General features: G+C 46.4%; 1 protein-coding gene across 4 annotated transcripts in view; it reads left to right on the top strand.

Annotated features, from left to right (window-relative positions):
• Positions 1-18,654, top strand: part of DNMT1 (DNA methyltransferase 1) — a 46,807-nt gene that overhangs the window by 4,965 nt on the left and 23,188 nt on the right. For 3 of the 4 annotated variants that reach the window (XM_030299903.2, XM_030299904.1, XM_030299905.1), the window contains exons 2-12: positions 4,383-4,419; positions 5,388-5,495; positions 5,689-5,908; positions 6,550-6,625; positions 8,135-8,210; positions 11,882-11,916; positions 12,294-12,378; positions 14,212-14,246; positions 15,263-15,347; positions 17,236-17,270; positions 17,749-17,830. In XM_030299903.2, coding sequence (XP_030155763.1) covers positions 4,383-4,419; positions 5,388-5,495; positions 5,689-5,908; positions 6,550-6,625; positions 8,135-8,210; positions 11,882-11,916; positions 12,294-12,378; positions 14,212-14,246; positions 15,263-15,347; positions 17,236-17,270; positions 17,749-17,830 — 874 coding nt within the window. Of the gene's footprint in view, positions 1-4,382; positions 4,420-5,387; positions 5,496-5,688; positions 5,909-6,549; positions 6,626-8,134; positions 8,211-11,881; positions 11,917-12,293; positions 12,379-14,211; positions 14,247-15,262; positions 15,348-17,235; positions 17,271-17,748; positions 17,831-18,654 lie in introns of those variants that run through there. The other variant, XM_030299906.1, reaches the window with a different exon arrangement.

Raw genomic sequence — 18,654 nt, 5'->3', positions numbered from 1 at the left:
CTAGCTGCTGAATAGCCATCTAGAGAGCTGCTATTCATTGAACCATCACTCCTCAAACTCCTGGCTTTTTTACTTTTTCCCTACCAAAATGTCCTGAATTTCTGATACAGTATTCGTTTTCAGTTGCAGCCATAACCAGTTATCTCAGTGGCTTAAATAACCCATACATCTGTTTTAACAGTTCTGTAGGTCTGAAATCTGGTTTGGGTCTCCCTGGATGCAAAAGTGTCCACAGGCTGCATTCCTTTCTTGCAGGCTCTAGGGGAGAATCTGTTGCTTCCTCTTTCAAGTTGGCAGAATTCAGTTCCTTGCGGTTGTAAGACTGAGGTCGTTCTTCTCTTGCTGGCTCTAACCATGCCCAGCTTCTGGAGGTGATGTATCCTTTGGCTCATGGCCCACTTCCTCCCATATTTAAAGCCGGTTCTCCTGTCACATCTCTCTCTGAACCTTCTGTAGTCACATCTTTCGAAATGCAGCTGGGATTTTTTTCTGCTTTTAAGGATTTAAGTGATTAGTTTGGGCCCACCTGGCTAATCCAGGATAATCTGCCCATCTCAAAGGCTCTAACCTTAATCACATCTGCAGAGTCCCTTTTGCCAGGTAAGGCAACATATTAATAGGTTCTGGGGGATTAGGGCATGGACATCTCTCTTGGGAGGGGTCACTATCCTGCCTACCACAGATACTGTCTCAGATGGCCCTACCCCAACTGCCACATAGACAGTTACAAAACTCCGTTAATTCTGCCTCTTGTAACTTCTCTAGCGTGCTCTCCATTCCTGCTGCCAAATCCTGTTTCAGACCAGCATTTCTAGTTTCAGGGTGTTAGGGAGTGATTTAACATCTCGTAATCTCTTCCTGTCTAATCTACATCATGTATTTTTGCCAGATTAATTTTCTTAAAACATGGCTCTGATGTCTTGGGTTCCTCCTCCCCCCATGGTTCTTTCAGTGGTGTAACTATGGAAGAAAATCAGTTTTTTAGCCTGGTGTTGCCTGCCTCCCTCAGACTGGCACTAGCCTGACTTCTGTGGGTTTCTTGGGTGTACCCCGAGCCAGCTCCCTGTTTGGGCAGGTCTCCCTGCTCCGTTCCCACTGAGCCCTCTCCACTCCCCTGGGCCAGTCCTTCCTGATGGTGTTCTTAGACCTTTGCTCTTCAGAAGCCCTCAGAACTGTATTTGCTTTATTCCTTCAGTTGTTGATATACGTTTTTAAAATGTATTTATTTATTTACGAGTGTGCTTGTGCAAGCAGGGGAAGGACAGAGAGAGAGGGAGAGAGAAAGTCTCAAGCAGGTTCCACTCTGTCAGCGTGGAGCCCGACGTGGGGCTCGATCTCCTGAACCGTGAGATCACAACCTGAACCAAAGTCAATAGCTGGACGCTTAGCTGACTGAGCCACCCAGGGACCTGGATACGTTTTTATTTCCCTTCTAGGATTACTGCATGAAGGAAGCAACTAGAAATGAATCATGGGATCTTGGGCTGGAAGGGACCTAAAGTTTTATCTCATAACATGGCTGCCGTTCTGAGTATTCTACCTGGTCCTTCACGTCTTTCTGATCCTCCTGGCCCTGAATGTAAAGCAGATGTGTGGTGGCGTGATCGGTTTTGCCGGGGAAGGGATGGACTCTCCGGTGAAAGCCTGGGTGTCAGGGGAGGTGCGCTGACCAGCTTCCTCCTTGCCCCACTCTGGCTCCTCAGTGCCTGCCCTGGGCTCTTAACCTTCCTCTCTGGGGCCAGACAGGTTAAATCCAGTCTTCGCAGGGCATGACATTTTTGGTATTCTGAAGATTTTTTGGTTTTTCTCTGCCAAGCTAGACAATCCCAGTTCATAGGAGAGGTCAACAGCATTTAGACCCACAGATCTGTCTCGTGCCCAGATGTAGGGGTTGTCAGCATTGGTGAAGAGGGTACTTTGATGGGCTTCACAGGCAGCTGAGCATTGTTCTTAATGCCTGACTTGAGGATCAAGGGGCTGTGTGTTGCCACAGTTTTGTGAGTGGGATGACTGGGAAGTCCAATGTTCCATTCCTGTAGCGGGATGTGTACCTCAGGCTGTGCATACAGAGTTGTGTAGCTATTCTCATCTGGCTCTCCCAGAACCTGGGTTACTTTGAAAGTGGAATGACTTGGGAATGCAAACTGGTACAGCCACTCTGGAAAATTCCTCAAAAAATTAAAAATTTTTAAGATCTACCCTATGACCCAGCAATAGCACTGTAGGAATTTACCCAAGGGATACAGGAGTGCTGATGCATAGGGGCACTTGTACCCCAATGTTTATAGCAGCACTTTCAACAATAGCAAAATGATGGAAAGAGCCTAAATGTCCATCAACTGATGAATGGATAAAGAAATTGTGGTTTCTATGCATAATGGAATACTACTTGGCAATCAGAAAGAATGAATTATGGCCTTTTGTAGCAACATGGATGGAACTGGAGAGTGTTATGCTAAGTGAAATAAGTCATACAGAGAAAGACAGATACCATACGTTTTCACTTTTATGTGGATCCTGAGAAACCTAACAGAAGACGGGAAGGAAAAAAAAAAGTTAGAGGGGCGTCTGGGTGGCTCAGTCAGTTAAGCAGCCGACTTTGGCTCAGGTCATGATCTCGAGGTCTGTGAGTTCGAGCCCCTCGTCGGGCTCTGTGCTGACAGCTCAGAGCCTGGAGCCTGTTTCAGATTCTGTGTCTCCCTCTCTCTGACCCTCCCCCATTCATGCTCTGTCTCTCTCTGTCTCAAAAATAAATAAATGTTTAAAAAAAAAAAGAGAGAGGGAGAGAGCCAAACCATAAGAGACTCTTAAAAATGGAGAATAAACTGAGGGTTGATGGGGGGTGAGAGGGAGGGAAGGGTGGGTGATGGGCATTGAGGAGGGCACCTGTTGGGATGAGCACTGGATGTTGTATGGAAACCAATTTGACAATAAATTTCATATTAAAAAAAAAAAAGTAGAATGACTTGGCCTGGAAGGGGTTACATGCAAGGAGTGTGTGTGTGTGTGTGTGTGTGTGTGTGTGTGTGTGTGTGTGTATAATATATATAGTATATACTGTCACCATATCTGCAGTCAGTCTTGTCTATACTATAGAAAGACCTTTCCTGACCCACGCAGGTCAGGAGGTCCCTGCCCGGCAGTCCCTGCATCCAGTTACCCAACTCACTGCCTGGAATAGGGCTTGGCATAACAGGGACCCATAGATGTGTTGGGGATCAAAGCTAGAGTCGGGGTCCACATGCACTTGGAGCAGCCACTGTATGACCTTAGTCCAGCAAAGCCTGTTGCTTGCATTCCTGGTTTTGCTGCTCACACTTGCCCTTGGAAAAACCAGCCTGGGAGAGCCCTGTTCTTGCCCTTTCAGCTGGTGATAGATAACGGGTTATGCCATCTGTACAGGTGCTGAGTGGGAGGGTTCAGAGATGATGAAGGCCTGGTCCCTGCACAAGGTACTTCTTCTCCAGTGACAGATGCTAACCAAGCTGGTTAGACCTGTTCTCCTCCCATGTCTACAGCTGGCACCCAGGCTAGGAACCACAGCTTGTTTCTTCCTCTCTCTTTCCTTGGTGTCTTCTGCTCTTGCTCCTTTCCTCTTCTCTCCTGCCACTGCCCCCCCCCCCCCAAAAAAAAGGCAAGACGCTAATCCTCAATAATCAAATCAGGTTGTGCTTTTCCAGCCAAACTCCTGACCAGTGTGCACTCCTAAGAGATTAGGTACAGACACTCGAAACGGAGAGATCTTTGGTGAGGTGCCAGCCAGTCTTCTCGCTCCCATCTGTTGCCCCTGAGTGTGGGCGCCCCTGCTGCCCCAGATGCCTTTACTTCCCCAATGCTTACGTTCCTCATTAGAATGCTGCCTACCCCCCCTCCCCACATCCCCCCAGCCTTTGGGAATGTTAGCTGGCTGTTCCCCACAGCGTCTTGTGGCCTTGGTCTACTCACTCCAACGCTGGCCACCCTGTGGTGTGCCCTTCCTTGGGGTCTTGCCAGGAGAACTGGAGGGAGACCACCTGTAAGTCCGTGAACAGGAGGACCCCAACTGTGCGGGCTGCTTCCACTGTCCCAGTTCCTTTGGAAATAGCACCTGTTCTCTCAAACTCCTCTAGCCCTTCAGCTTCAGAAAAAGTGAAGAAGAAAAACTGAAAAACTAAAGAGGGCGACCTCCTTCAGGTTGCATGAGCCTTCTTAATGACTTTGTAGGCATTCTAGCAGGACTTGAGGACCTCAGGAGGAGGAGAAAACCACCACATATATATATATTTTCTAACACTCATATATATCCAGTTTATTTCCAAAGTTCTTTAAAACTGTGGTATTAATTCTTAAAGTAAACAAAGTTGCCTAACAGCCTTTCTTTCTCCCCTGTTTTCTTCCCACAGGCTCAAAGATTTGGAAAGAGATAGCCTTACAGAAAAGGTAATCCCCATCTTAAATTTTATTACCAAATGTGATTATTTGACAGACACTTTGTGCCTCAAGCATTTTTTTTTCACGTACGTTTGTTTTTGAGAGAGAGAGAGAGAGAGAGAGCGTGCACACAAGAGCACCCAAGTGGGAGAGGGACAGACAGACAGAGACAGAGAATCCAAAACGGGCTCCAGGCTCTGAGCTGTCAGCACAGAGCTTGATGTGGGGCTTGAACTCCTGAACCAGGAGATCATGACCTGAGCCAAAGTCAGACACTCAACTGAATGAGCCACCCAGGTGCCCCTGTGGCTCAATAAAAGTTTAAGTTGGAGTTGGCTTATCCCCAGTTTCAAGGATAACCTAAATATTCTTTTTCTTAAAAATTTTTTTAACGTTTATTTATTTTTGAGACAGAGAGAGACAGAGCATGAATGGGGGAGGGTCAGAGAGAGAGGGAGACGCAGAATCTGAAACAGGCTCCAGGCTCTGAGCTGTCAGCACAGAGCCCGATGCGGGGCTTGAGCTCATGAACCGTGAGATCATGACCTGAGCTGAAGTCGGACGCTTCACCGACTGAGCCACCCAGGCGCCCCTAGATATTATTCTTAATGTGCTGCTAATTTGGTTCATTTTTGGTAACTCATTGACAAGTTTCCCAGTCTAGGTTCCACACCATCAGTTCTGAATTGTAACTTATCCTGGTCTTATTCCTCAAAAGCGCAGTTTTTCCTACAACACTGTTCTAGGTCTCTGTCCCACATCTAGCCTTTCGTTTTTCACCACTCTGGAGATACATTTGTTAAGATCACATTGTACCATCACAAACGTGTCTTGTGAATATTCAGTTTTTTAAGGCTGAATCAGCATTGCCTGCCATTCGGTTATTTTGTGATCAGGCAGCTTAATTATCTGTGTATTAGTCCATTAGTTAGTAACTCGGGAGTTTGAGGACATCTAAACCTATATTCTTCCCTTAGGAATGTGTGAAGGAGAAATTGAATCTCTTGCATGAATTTCTGCAAACAGAAATAAAGAATCAGTTATGTGACTTGGAAACCAAATTACATAAAGAAGAATTATCAGAGGTAAGTCACTTCTTGACATCCTGGCGTCTAGGAAACATCCCCTCCCGTGTTAACTCCTGTGTGACCAGGGAGGCAGAATCCTCCCCAGCTCTCCCTGTTACCCAATAGTTATAAAGGAAATGCGTGTTTCCTTATTCTCTTATTGCCACGTGTTTGCATTCACTGCTACTTAAATTATCCTTTCCTGCTATAGGAGGGCTACCTGGCTAAAGTCAAATCCCTTTTAAATAAAGATTTATCCTTGGAGAATGGAGCTCATGCTCTCAGTCGGGAAGTGAATGGATGTCTAGAAAACGGGAGCCAGACAAGTGGTGAGGACCGCAGAGTGGGAATGGCAGAGGAAAACAAATCCCCCAAACCTGTTTCCAAACTTTACACACCCAGAAGAAGCAAATCCGACGGAGAGACAAAGTGTAAGACTCCTTGACTCCTTTCATCTTGGTGGAGACTGGCTGTCCCCTTACACGGTACCAGACTTGGAGCCATAGGTCCCCTGGGGCGGTACTTCCTTGTTTGTTTCTTGTCTATACTTCCTAACTAGGTTAGATGTATATGCTGTACTTCTTCAGATTTTTTTCTGTAACCAAATATCGAGCATTAGATCCCAAAACAGCTAAACTTACGCTGTATAAGGTAACAGGAGTTATTAATACTTATTGTTTCTAAGTTCTATGCCTGTTGAAGCTAAATGTATAGACTCCTTCCCAATTTGTAGTCAAAGTAGCTCTTCTGGAATTTTTAAAACTCAAAGAGCATGGGACTTGAGTGCAGGTTGGGTTCTTGGCCACTTTATCTTTTGATGATCTGAGAGTTTGTTTCCTTGTCTGGTTCAGGGTTTGGCCCCTCCAATAAGAGCTCCAGTAACATGGCTCAGCAAACTGGCAGGTGCTAATTGCTACCTTTATCAAGACTGTTCCTGGTTAGAACAAGAGAAGGGTACTTAATCTTCAGAACCTGATTCTCTGTGCTATCTTGGTAATGCCAAAGAACTGCACCTTTTCTGTGAACTTTTTTATTCATAGTGGCTTTTTTTGTTTCTTTTTTCTTTAAACAGCTGAAGTTTCATCTAGCCCCAGGATTACAAGGCAAACTACCAGGCAGACCACCATCCTATCTCATTTCTCAAGGGGGTCAGTATATAATGAATCGACCACCACCTTTTCTTGGGGCCAACTGTTTCTGGTAAAACAGGAATGGAATTAGGGTATAATGTAGCAATTTTTTTTTTTTTTAAGTTTTATTTAGAGACCGTGGGGGAGGGGCAGAGTGAGAGAAGGAGAGCGAGAATCCTGAGCAGGCTCCATGCTGTCTGCAGAGCCTGATGTGAGGCTCGATGAGATTATGACCTGAACCAAAATCGAGAGTTGGACACTTAGCTGATTGAGCCATCCAGGTGCCCCTAATTTAGCAATTCTGACTTCCACATTGCATAGGTTTTCATCTTGCAGTTTTTTTTATTAAATATTCACGAAGAGCATTTCTCAAGAGCTCCTGTCTACTTACTCTTATAGGAACCTTCAAATATACACAAAACTAGCCAGGATAGTAAAATGAACACCAAGTACCTGTCCCCCAGTGGCCATAGTTATCAGCTGGCCATCTTTTCATCTGTACCCCTGTAAACTCTCCCCCAACTGGATTGCTTTGAAACCCATCTCAGATATGTCCTTTGAATTTGTTTTTAATGTTTATTGATTTTTGAGAGTGAGAGAGAGAGAGCACGAGTGGGGGAGGTGCAGAGAGAGAGAGGAAGAGAGACAGAATCTGAAGTAGGCCTCAGGCTCTGAGCTGTCAGCACAGAGCCCAATGCGGGGCTTGAACTCATGAACTGTGAGATCATGACTTGGGCCAAAGTCAGACGCTTAACTGAATGAGCCACCCAGGCACCCCCTCAGATGTCATTTGAAACCCATCTCAGAAATGTAGATTTCTAGATGATAAAATATTTTTTTAACCTTTTATTCATATTTTTCTAGAATTACTAATGTTTAGCAAACATGTCTTATCTTTTTAAAAAGACTAACTCTAATATTTTCATACTTTATAAAGCATAACAATTCCTTACTATCAAGTATGTAACCAGTGTTTGTATTTTCCCATGTGTGGCAAATTGTGTTTACTTGATTTGTTTTGAAGCCCTTCAAATTATAGATTCCTTTTTTCTTGCCATTTATTTGAAGAAATTAGCTCACTTGTCCAATAGAGTTTCTAGGTCTCGTTGACTGCATCCTTTGGTGGTTAATGTCTTCCTTGTCTTGTTTCTCGTAAACTGGTAGTTAGGTTTAGAAGTTGGATCAGATTCCGGCTCTATCATTTTCTGAGACTTCTTCACAGATGGTGCCGTCTTTCCATCAGAGGCATGTGATGTCTCTTCTGTGATGCCAGCGGCTGTCGATCGATGTCTAGCTCCATGATTTCTTAGGTTTGCAAAGTGGTGCGCTTCTAACCCGTCACTCAAGAGTTAAAGCCTCTTTCGATATCCTGGCAGTGAGGGCATTTCCTTGGAGGGAAGAAGGCACCCATGCCCTGAGTCTGTCTTAAAGAGGCCGCCTTTGGTAGGGAGGAATACAAGTCCTCTCATGCCTGGTGGAGGTCTGGGGTCTGGCGAAGCTAACGGTCGGCTTTCCTGTTTGTGTCAGCCCTGCCAAACGGAAACCTGAGGAAGAGCGTGAAAAAGCGAAATCGGATGATCATGTTGAGGAAGAAAAAGACCAGGTAGGGCTGACATTATCAAGTTTCTTCTCTCTGCCTTCTTTTGGTATTTTGCTGGTAGCCCTGACTTTACACTTGACCTATCTAAATGGACTTGAAGTGACCAAGAAGGTGTTAGGACCTTCTGTCCCTGGACCCGGGTAGTATGAAGTATGTCACAGTTAGGCCTGAGGGCTCCACAGGCCCCTGCTACTCACAAGGCAGCCCCATGACTTCAGAGTCTGTTGCTTCCTATGTCTGCTTTCTTACTTCTCTAGCTGACAGGATTGGCCATCAACTGTGACATTTTATTCTTTAAATATTTATTTTTAAGGCTTATTTATTTTGAGAGAGATGGAGAGGAGAAAGTGAATCCCAAGCAGGCTGCATGCTGTCCACGCAGAGCCTGATGCGGGCTTGAACCCAGGAACCGTGAGATCATGACCTGAGCTGAAACCGAGAGTCAGATGCTCCACCGACTGAGCAACCCAGGCGCCCCTGTTTATTTTTTAAAGCTTTTTTAAAAAATGTATTTTTTTTTTGAAGTTTTCTTTATTTTGAGAGAGAGAGAGAGAGCGAGAGAGCAGGGGAGGGGCACAGAGAGAATCCCAAGCAGGCTCTGCACTGCCAGAACAGCCTGACACGGGGCTCGAACTCACAAACCACAAGACCATGACCCTAGCTAAAATCAAGAGTCGGACACCCAACCGACTGAGCCACTCAGGTGCTACTTGTTTTCCTTAAGTTTATTTATTTTTCAGAGAGACAGAAAGTGTGAGCCGGGTAGGAGCAGAGAGAAAGAGAGAATCCTAAGCAGGATACGCGCTGCCTGCTGCGGAGCCTGACTTGGGGCTTGAATCCATGAACCATGAGATCATGACTTGAGCTGAAACCAAGAGTTGGATGCTTAGCCAAGTGAGCCACCTAGTTGGCTCACCAAATGTTTATTTTTGAGAGAGAGAGAGAGAGAAGGAGGGCAGAGAGTGAGGGGGGAGAGGGAATCCCAAGCAGGCTCTGCACTGTCAGCGTAGAGCCCGATGCAGAGGTTGAACTCACAGACCATGAGATCATGACCTGGAGCCAAGCTCAAGAGTCGGATTTTAAAAAAAAATTTTTTTTTCAACGTTTTTTATTTATTTTTGGGACAGAGAGAGACAGAGCATGAACGGGGGAGGGGCAGAGAGAGAGGGAGACACAGAATCGGAAACAGGCTCCAGGCTCAGAGCCTGACACAGGGCTCGAACTCCCGGACTGCGAGATCGTGACCTGGCTGAAGTCGGACGCTTAACCGACTGCGCCACCCAGGCGCCCCAAGAGTCGGATTTTTAACCAACTGAGTCATCCAGGTGCCCCCAAAACTTTAATTCATTAATTAATTAATTTTGAGAGACTGAGAGCAGGGAGGGGGTAGAGAGCAGGAGAGAGCGAGAATCCCAAGCAGGCTCTGTGTTATCAGCGCAGAGCCCAATGTGGGGCTCGATCTGACAAACTGTGAGATCATGACCTGAGCCAAAATCCAGAGTCGGGCGCTTAAGTGACCGAGCCACCCAGGCACCCCCAGCTGTGACGTGTTTAAAGCATTTGCTTCTGCCATCCGTAGCTCCTTTTCCACATCTAACTTGTCTAACAGCAGAGCATTAGAGTTGCTGTATGTAGTGTAATAATGCTACTTAGACCTCATAGGTTAGAAAACCAGTGGCTTACTGAAGGTCTTTGATACAGAAGATGTTAGTCTGTGATGGTACTTTCCCTTGTGACTTGAGGCCCAAACCTAGATAATACCAGATGGTCGCACATCAATTTTCTTTTTGATTTTGCTGCAGGATTAGCTATGTACGTTGAAGGGAAGTCTATAGGTTTATGTGTGGGTAGTAAATGCCTTACTACTACTGATAGAGCAGCCGTGGCATTATTGACTTTTGGGGCTAGATAATCCTTTGCTGTGGAGGCGGTGGGGCGGTCCTGTGGTTTATCGCATGTAGCAGCGTCCCGACCTCTACTCACTAGATACCAGTAGTAATCCCCCTCTCCCCTCTCAGTTGTCACCACCAAAAATCATCGTCAGACACTTCCAAATTGGGGGGAGGGGTAAAATTACTCTGGCTGAGAAGCACTGGGCTAAGGGGTGTCAAGTGTCACCGGGCTACCACTCTCCTTGAGGTAGGCTTGACAACCTGTTGTAAGACCCATGTATTCTGTTTTTAGAAACCACATGTTACTGTCCATGACCTTTATTCTGATGTCTATAGTTAAGTTTAGGTTACCTGCTTTTAAGTGGGAAACTGAGGCACAGAGGGAACCATGTGTTCAGATCAGTGGCCACGTCTCTTGTCTCTTAGGAGAAAGCATTACAGACAAAACAGGCTTGCTCTTGTAATATCAATAGCTCTCTTCCACATGCACCTGTTTTAGAGTGGTTTCTTGCACCCTAACCTTTTAGAAGGCTTGTGTAGCCTTTTCATCTGGCTTTTCAAGAAACCTACCATTTCACTGGCAGTTTGTGTGAGGCCTGGGAGGCTTTGTTTATGAAGGCTTGTAAAAACATTGTCACAATGTGCTAGATAAGACTTGGGTATCCAGCCAGCAGTGTCAGATAGTTTTGTCACATAAGTCCTCATACAGGGATCATCTTTTTTAGTCCATTTAAAGTTACGAGAACTGATTATGTTTTAAAAATGGTTATTACAAGCATTTAGTAAAACTTCTAAATAGTATAAAAGGATGTTTGGTGCATAGATCTCCCTTCCTCCTGACCTTCCAGAGCGGGGAAGAGGCAAGGATTTATCAGTTTCCTCTATGTTGTCTGAGAGCGAGAAAGAGACTTAGTATGAAATCTACCATTAGAGTTCTCTAGAGAAACAAGATGTATGTGTAAGATTAATTTTAAACTTGGCTTCTGCGGTTAAGGCTGGTAAGACTACAGCATGCAGGACAGGCCAACAGGCTGGAGACTCAGGGAAGAGCTGGTATAGATCCAGTCTGAAGGCAGCCTGGAGGCAGTTTTCCATCTGCACCTACATGTACCACAGATTTTTGTGTATGTGTTGCCTATAATAGAATACAACAAGGTTCTGTGTACTTCCCTAAATTTCTCCAATGGTAACATCTAGAACTGTAATACCTCAGCAAAACCAGGAAAGTGACCTCGCTGTACAATCTAGACTTTATTCAGATTTTACCAGTTTTCGCATGTGTGTATATGCACTCACGTGTATGGAGTCTTGTAACCTCTACCCCAAACAGGATCCAGATCTGTTTCGTCACTGCAGGATATCTATCCCTCTTAAATACACGTAGATACCCTGGAGACGGCAGACAGTGTGAAATGGTACACCAGGGTGTTCGTCCGGGAAGAGCTAGTGTCCTCACTTCCTGCTGTGAATCCCAAATTACTATTTTGTTTTTTCCTAATATTAAAGACTTCCTGACTGGGGGTGGAGGATCTTTGATTCTTTTATAGAGCGTCGCTGGAAACCTCTGGTACGCGGGCATGTGCTGGGCCAACTCCTGGGCCTCCTTCGTTTTGAGGGTAGTGGGACGGCACTACCAGACTGTTGCTGATTACCCAGATCTTTCCCTTAAACCCAGCCCCCCCCCATTTTTAACTGTGCCAAATGTATTTAATACTGTCACTCATGCTTTTCATGTTGATCTTCTTTGAAATGAATGTTCTTGTCTTCCTTCTCTCCACACAGGAGGAAAAGAGGCGGAGAGTTACATCCAGAGAACAGTAAGAACGATTAATATACCTGTTCTGTACAATGTGCAATCTTCATTACCGAAATTACTTTTCTGCAAAGTTTTAAAGAGCTTTATTGTGAGTTGCCATGGCGACCATAGATGGCTCAAGAATGCTGAATTTGGGGTCAGATTATTAGCCTTTAATTCATGTAGAATTCTCATTGCAAAGAATGAATTGAGGGGAACCGGCCGTTGTCAGAACCAGATTTAAAGGTCTGATTAAATATTAAAGTAGTATGTGCCTTTCAGGGCCTCTGAGATGGAGATTGCTCTCTGGGGTAGGAAGAGGAGGACCTTAGGAAAACTGCTGGCAGGGGAGGGGTTGGGGAAAGTCACCCTTGGGGTGTGTGTTACTTTGCTTGACAGAGTTGCTAGACCGCTCCCTGCAGAAGAACCGGAGAGAGTAGGACCTGGAACACACATGGAAGAAGAGGAGGAAAGAGACGAAAAAGTAAAGCCTGGTCACATCCGAGTTTGTCCATTGTACTTTACTTGGAGTCCCCGTTCGGTTTCAGGAAGGGGGTCACCGGGAGGGGGGCCACGTGTAGGAACAAAAGGACTTTCTCTCCTGATCAAAATGACCTTGACTTTAGCCAAAATGCTTTCCAGACTTCTTTTTCTGTGATTCTCTACCCAGAAGGGGGGTTGTGTGGCTTTCGTGATAAGGACACTGCGTTAGGCTTGGGGAGCAGCTGGACCTTCTGCTATTCTATCAGTGACAGTACTTCAGTCTGTGCCCCTGCCCATCTGCCTCCCTCGCTCACCAAGTCTTTGTGGGAATCTGACTTTCAAACACAAGGGGTGCTGAAATTCTATAGCATCATCCAGATATAAAGTTGCATTCTTTTTTTTTTTTTTAAGTTTATTTATTTTGAAAGAGAGCAAGCATGCAAGCAGGGGAGGGGCAGAGAGAGAATCCCAATCAGGTTCCACGCTGTGAGCACAGAGCCCACGTGGGGCTTGATCTCCCCAGCTGTGAGATTATGACCTGACCTGAAATCAAGAATCAGCCACTCAGCCAACCGAGTCACCCAGGTGCCCCTAAAGTTGCATTCTTCATGGCGATCAGACCAGATCTCCCCAGGTCTTCCTCAGACCTCCAGTTTCTTTGTACAATCCGAATTTAAAGTTCTGTGAAAGACCGATGTGCCACCTGAACCCCCTCGAGGAGAGGATAGGGGAGGGAATGGGGGTTTGATAATGGGAAGCTTACCATTGGACAGTGTTGTCCTATATGACAGAAGGGCTAACGTTGGGCAGCCACCGGTGACAGGGCAACATTGGGTCCTGTTTTGGGGTGTCTAGCTGTTTCAGGTGGTTCAGTGTCTGACTCCTGAATTCGGCTCAGGTCATGATCTCATGGTTCATGAGACTGAACCCCAAGTTGGGCTCTGTGCTGAGCATGGAGCCTGCTTAAGATTCTCTCCCTCTCTCTCTGTCCCTCCCCCGCATGCATGTGCCTCTCTCTCTTTCTCTCTCAAAATATCTAGAAGTTTCTTACAAACTTGGATGGAGGGTAAAGGATGGGTGTCTGTTATTGCTCTAGTTGGGGATCAACTAAGTGAGTGACCATTCTTGAAGAACCATTTGGTATAAAGCTAGCCTTCAATCGATCACCTCTCCTACCCTAATACTAGTTAGATAGCAGTTACAGTCCAGCTCATTTGGGAACAGGCAGTTCTAGTGGGCTTGCTCAACTACCCTCAGGGCGTGTTGGGCAGGATTGAAATTCCTTGCCTGTGGTCAGACTCCCAGTACCTTTTCTTGCAGTAGATGGGTCTTCAGTGTGTTTCTTCCCTTAACATCACTAACCCTTGTGGTCTCTTCACAAAATGTGGAGTTTGAGGCCGAATTCACTCGGGACCTTTTCCACAAAGGTGTGTTTAGCTCTTTTAAACTTGGGTTCAAAACGATCGTCATCAGTGTTTGAGGCGGAGCACTTGTTGAGAGTGGGCCATCCTGTTTCATGCTTTTATTATAGATTCCTGGTTCTGTTAGCCAGTTGCCTGTGAGGTCGTCCACACGTACTCATGACGTGTGATAGAGGGGTTTGGGGGCAAAGCACTTAGATTACAGAGCTCTTAGATCCTGCAACTTCCTGCTTATTTACCACCCCCCCCCCCAAAAAAAAACCCAAAAAACTTTGCTATCTTGAAGATAGATCGTATTTACTCCCACCAGCTAGACTGTAGGATCAGTTTAGGTATTGTTTCCATAGAACAATGGAAAGATCAGGGCTAAATGGGGGAAAATTAACTAGTTTCTTTTTTACCCCCCTTCTTAGGAAGAAAAGAGGCTCAGAAGTCAAACCAAAGAACCGTAAGTATAGTTAACATGCCTTTGTACTTCCTAGTGTGAAAGTTGCTAAAATAAGTGTTCTGGTAAAAATAACGGGTTAGGCAGAGCATTAGGTACGTAAGTTATATGTGTGTGGGTGGTTCCACTTGGGGAAGGTTGGAGTACCGGAGTGAAGGCTGAGCTCAGCTGATCTTGACCCGAGGCCCTTCCTCAGTGGTGGTCATTCAACACGTAGTTTGTGAGGTAGTGAGAAAGGGCATCAAATGAGCTGCTGCGTTCCTCCCCCGTTGGCTGTGAGGATGTCAGGTAATTATGGTTGCTGAAGCTCAGTGACTTAAGACCTCATTTGCTGAGCTTGCAAGTCTGCCTCCTGGTGTCTGTTGACTGATCTTGGCCAGGCTTGGTGGAGATGATGGGGATGACCTGGCCAGCCCGGGCGTGCTTTTGTGGCAGTGGCAGAGTGCGAGGGCAGAGGTCAAGAGCACTTCAAGTCTCTGTTGACATCCAGTTGGCTGGAGGAAATGTCGAGACCGGGCCTGTGTCTAGGGGTGGGCAGAGCACCGAAACGGAGGGGCAGAGCCCGGAAGTGAAGATCTTGTGTGGCTAGTCGGCTTTCCACGGCTACTGATGCAGGTCACACATCAGACCAGCTGTCGTGAACCCACACGGGGTCCACCTCTGGGCCAGACACTTGCCTTCTGCCTCTGATAAAGAATTCCCATCAGGTTACAGGAAATCGATGGAGTCCTATTTGTGTGTGTGTGTGGGGGGGGGGGGGGGGGTTATTTTGTTTTAAACTGTTCATGTAAGCTGTTTGTTTCATTTATATGAAATGTTGATGGCCTCTCTGAAGATCATAAGTTCTGAAGTCATAAATGGCTTTCGGGCTTCCTAAAGGGAAGACTTGCCCTTCAGCTGGGAAAGGCAGTCCATGCTCTGGGTCCGGGGAGGAGACCGTAAGCCATCACTGGGGGTGCTTGCAGTGGTGTCCGCCTCCCCGAGCTGATCGCGTGTATGTGTCCGGTTTTGTGTGACAGAACACCTAAACTGAAGTCAAAGGAGGAGCTGGACCGAGAAGGAAGAACAGGAGTGCAGGCCGAAACGGATGAAGGAGACGAGAGGGTAAAGACTGAATCTTTGCTTCTTAAATTCCACTTTTCTTCTATTCCCATTTGGTCGGGACACGTGGTGTGGGGCAGGGCTCTGGGTTCAAATCCAGCCCTACCTCCCCACGGGGCGACTCTGGGAAAGTTCCCTAATCCCCCTCATGGGGGTTGGTGGTTGTCTCATGTCTGTGTGTACAGTGGTCTGCTTCCCTGTAACGGTGGACAGGGCCTGTGTGCACCTTGACGAAGGTGTGTGCGCGTTTGGCTGCACTTGATCCTCCCCTCGGACGCGCCAGCCACACCTGTGTTGCTCTGCCAGCCTCCTAAGTTCCGAGTCTAGGTCTCCCCATCCTGCCAGCCTCCCCCGTTCAGCTAAGTGAACATATTTAAACTCTGCAACTTTATGCATGGAGTGGGGCTGGGCCTTCGTACAAGTGCAGGGTGGCAAGGTCATCTGCAGGGCGGTCCTGCTGACTGAACTCCAGGGAGGGGAGGTTCGTGCACTGGGGGGCCGCAGCACGGGACTCCCCAGCTCTATAAGCCGTGTGGTCCCTGTCTAAGAGAAGTCCAACTGGGATAATCCCAGGATTGTCTGTGGTTCTTCTGTCTCTTGAGATTTAGATGGTGGAGCCCATGGTCACGGACTTGCTGGGTCATGCACTTCCTTACTTCTGACCTGGCTGGCAACAGGCATCCATTCTTGTTCTGTGGCGTTTGACCCTTTTGGTGTCGCCTCCAGCATGCTCTGCCATCTTAGCTGTCTCTCACCTTTTCTGTCCAGATATTGGTTATCTTGCTGTCGGCACTTGCCTGGAATCCCTCCAGGCCCCCTAGAGAGATCCTAGTGATGGTGTCAGACCGCCCATTCTCTGCAGACACAAACTGGCGGGAGCTCTTGCCTCATGGTAGAAAGAGATGGAAGGATCAAACATTTGACCCTTTCTAATATTGTTGGCCCTCCTATTTTTTTTTTTTTTTTTTTACGTTTATTTATTTTTGAGACAGAGAGAGACAGAGCATGAACAGGGGAGGGGCAGAGAGAGAGGGAGACACAGAATCTGAAACGGGCTCCAGGCTCCGAGCACAGAGCCCGACGCGGGGCTCGAACTCACGGACCGTGAGATCATGACCTGAGCCGAAGTCGGACACCCAACTGACTGAGCCACCCAGGCGCCCCGGCTCTCCTATTTTAATAAACCTAACAGACTTGTTAATCTATGAAGATAAGCTCAATAAATTTATCAGAAAGTTATTTAAGCTCAGAAGACACTAGATTGTTTATATATAACAAGGAGTTGGTGACAGAGTTGGGAATTCTTTTATTTCTTAATTTTCCATGCTAGATTGCTAAGTTTTGTCCTTGTTTTTCCTGCTGTCCCGATACCTTTCTATATGACATCTTTACCTCTGACCAGATGACAAAAGGAAGTATAGGCATTTGGCCAACATAAGGTACATGGGTATAATCCCTTTTACAATGAGGTTTTCTGGGACAGAGTTGGCAAATTATGGCCCAAATCTGGCCCTTTGCCCATTTTTATAAATTTTTTTGGAACACGGTCGTGCCTTTTCACTCCTGTGTTTTCTCTGGTTGCTTTTATGTTACAATGGTAGGACTGAGTAGTTGTGACACAGACCACGAGCCTTACAAAATCTGAGAATGTTTTCTGGCTCTTTATAGAAACCGCCTGCCCAGTCCTGGCCAACTCTTGCTTGTAGGGGGTTAGGGAATGGAGTTAAAAATGTGAAGTCTCCTCTGTACCCTGTAGGCCTGTGTAGATTTTCCTGTTCTCCAGTTTCACGGTGCTGTGATCATTAACTGGTACTTTCAGTTTGGTCTTGCTCTTTTCTCAGAAACTAACTTTTCCCCTCTATCTCTCTCCACCCCTGTTTGACTCTCGCAGGATGAAAGGAGACCCAGAAGTCAACCCAAAGATCTGTAAGTGGTTGAAATGCTTGTGCCTTTGTGCTGTGCTTTGTGTAATTTTTGTTACTGAAATTACCATTCTAGAGATCGGTGCTGATGTAGAGGTTTACACGGAGGTGCTGATGTGCTCAGAAGACTGGATCCGCTCGGGCAGGGTTGGATAAGAAATTAAGCTGGGCCTCCTCTGCCACTTGGGTGGCCGTGCCACCCCTGCACGTCTTGTGGGTCCCTTCCCTCCCGGCACTTCTCGCTTGGCCTGCATTGGAGGGGTCACGGGGGCTGCTTTTGGAGTTCAAACAACTTACCAGTGCTCCTTTTAGAGCCACCGTGACAAGGGGCTTTCTTTATTGGATCGGAAGAAAGAATCTTGCCCAGATATATTCTGAATATTTTGCTTTTCAATATGGAGGCATTAGTTTTTGTTTTTGATGTGAGTTGGCAATAGGGTTATTCTGAGCAAAGATTTGGCATATGTTTATTTACCTAACAGAGCTGCCAAACGGAGACCTGAAGAAAAAGAACCTGAAAGAGTAAAACCACAAGTTTCTGAAGAAAAAGATGAGGATGAAAAGGTAAGCTCTTGTTTTTTAATCCTTTGTTTCCTACATCCCAAAGTGACTTTTTTTTTTTTTTTTTTAAGTAAACTTTTTGTTCTGGAGACATTCGAGCATACCCCGAAGTAGGCCGAATAGGGCAGCAGGGCCTCGTGTTCTCATCGGCCTGCCACAGCTCTCTGCTCATGGCCAAGTGTTTGAGTCGGTCCCTGCCTGTTCTCCCAGCCTCCCTCACCCCTGGGTGATGCTGAACGAATCCCTGACATTACTGAGACAGTTACAGAAGAACTTCCTATAAAAGGACTCTCTTCTTAAATATCCCCACAAGGTCATCATTAATACAATGTCAAAGGTCTAGTCTGTTCAGATTTCCCTGCCTAGAAAAAAGAAACAACGGGGACTCTGAATCGGGACCCAAACAAGGCCTATACAGTGAATTTGGTTTCTGTTTGTCCTGTCTCCTCCAGAGTCTTACCCCTTCATCTGCCTTGCAATTTATGAAGGGATCTGGCTTACCCATAGAGTTTCTGGGTCCTGGTGTTTTGTTGTTTGCGCCCCTCTTGAGTTAAACCTCTCTCCAGCCCTGTCTCCTACAGACTGATGGTTAGGTCTGGGGGCTCGACCAGATGCAGGTCCTTTGTTGCCCAGTGGACTCTGAGGGGGTGCCAGGTGCTTCCTGTCATGTCACACCGGAAGGCACAGTTGTCTATTTATGGTGTTAAGACTGATCCATCCATTGTAAAGCTTCTCTCTGCTTCTTACCTAATGTTTGTAACAGTCATTGCTTAAATCTGTTTCACTGGGAGCTGCAAAGTGGTGATAGTCCACAGTTCTCTCATTCC

The sequence above is a fragment of the Lynx canadensis genome, chromosome A2 (assembly GCF_007474595.2).
Source record: "Lynx canadensis isolate LIC74 chromosome A2, mLynCan4.pri.v2, whole genome shotgun sequence".
Taxonomy (NCBI): domain Eukaryota; kingdom Metazoa; phylum Chordata; class Mammalia; order Carnivora; family Felidae; genus Lynx; species Lynx canadensis.
The sequence above is the reverse complement of the archived record's forward strand: the minus strand, read 5'-3'. Positions and strand labels throughout refer to the sequence as shown.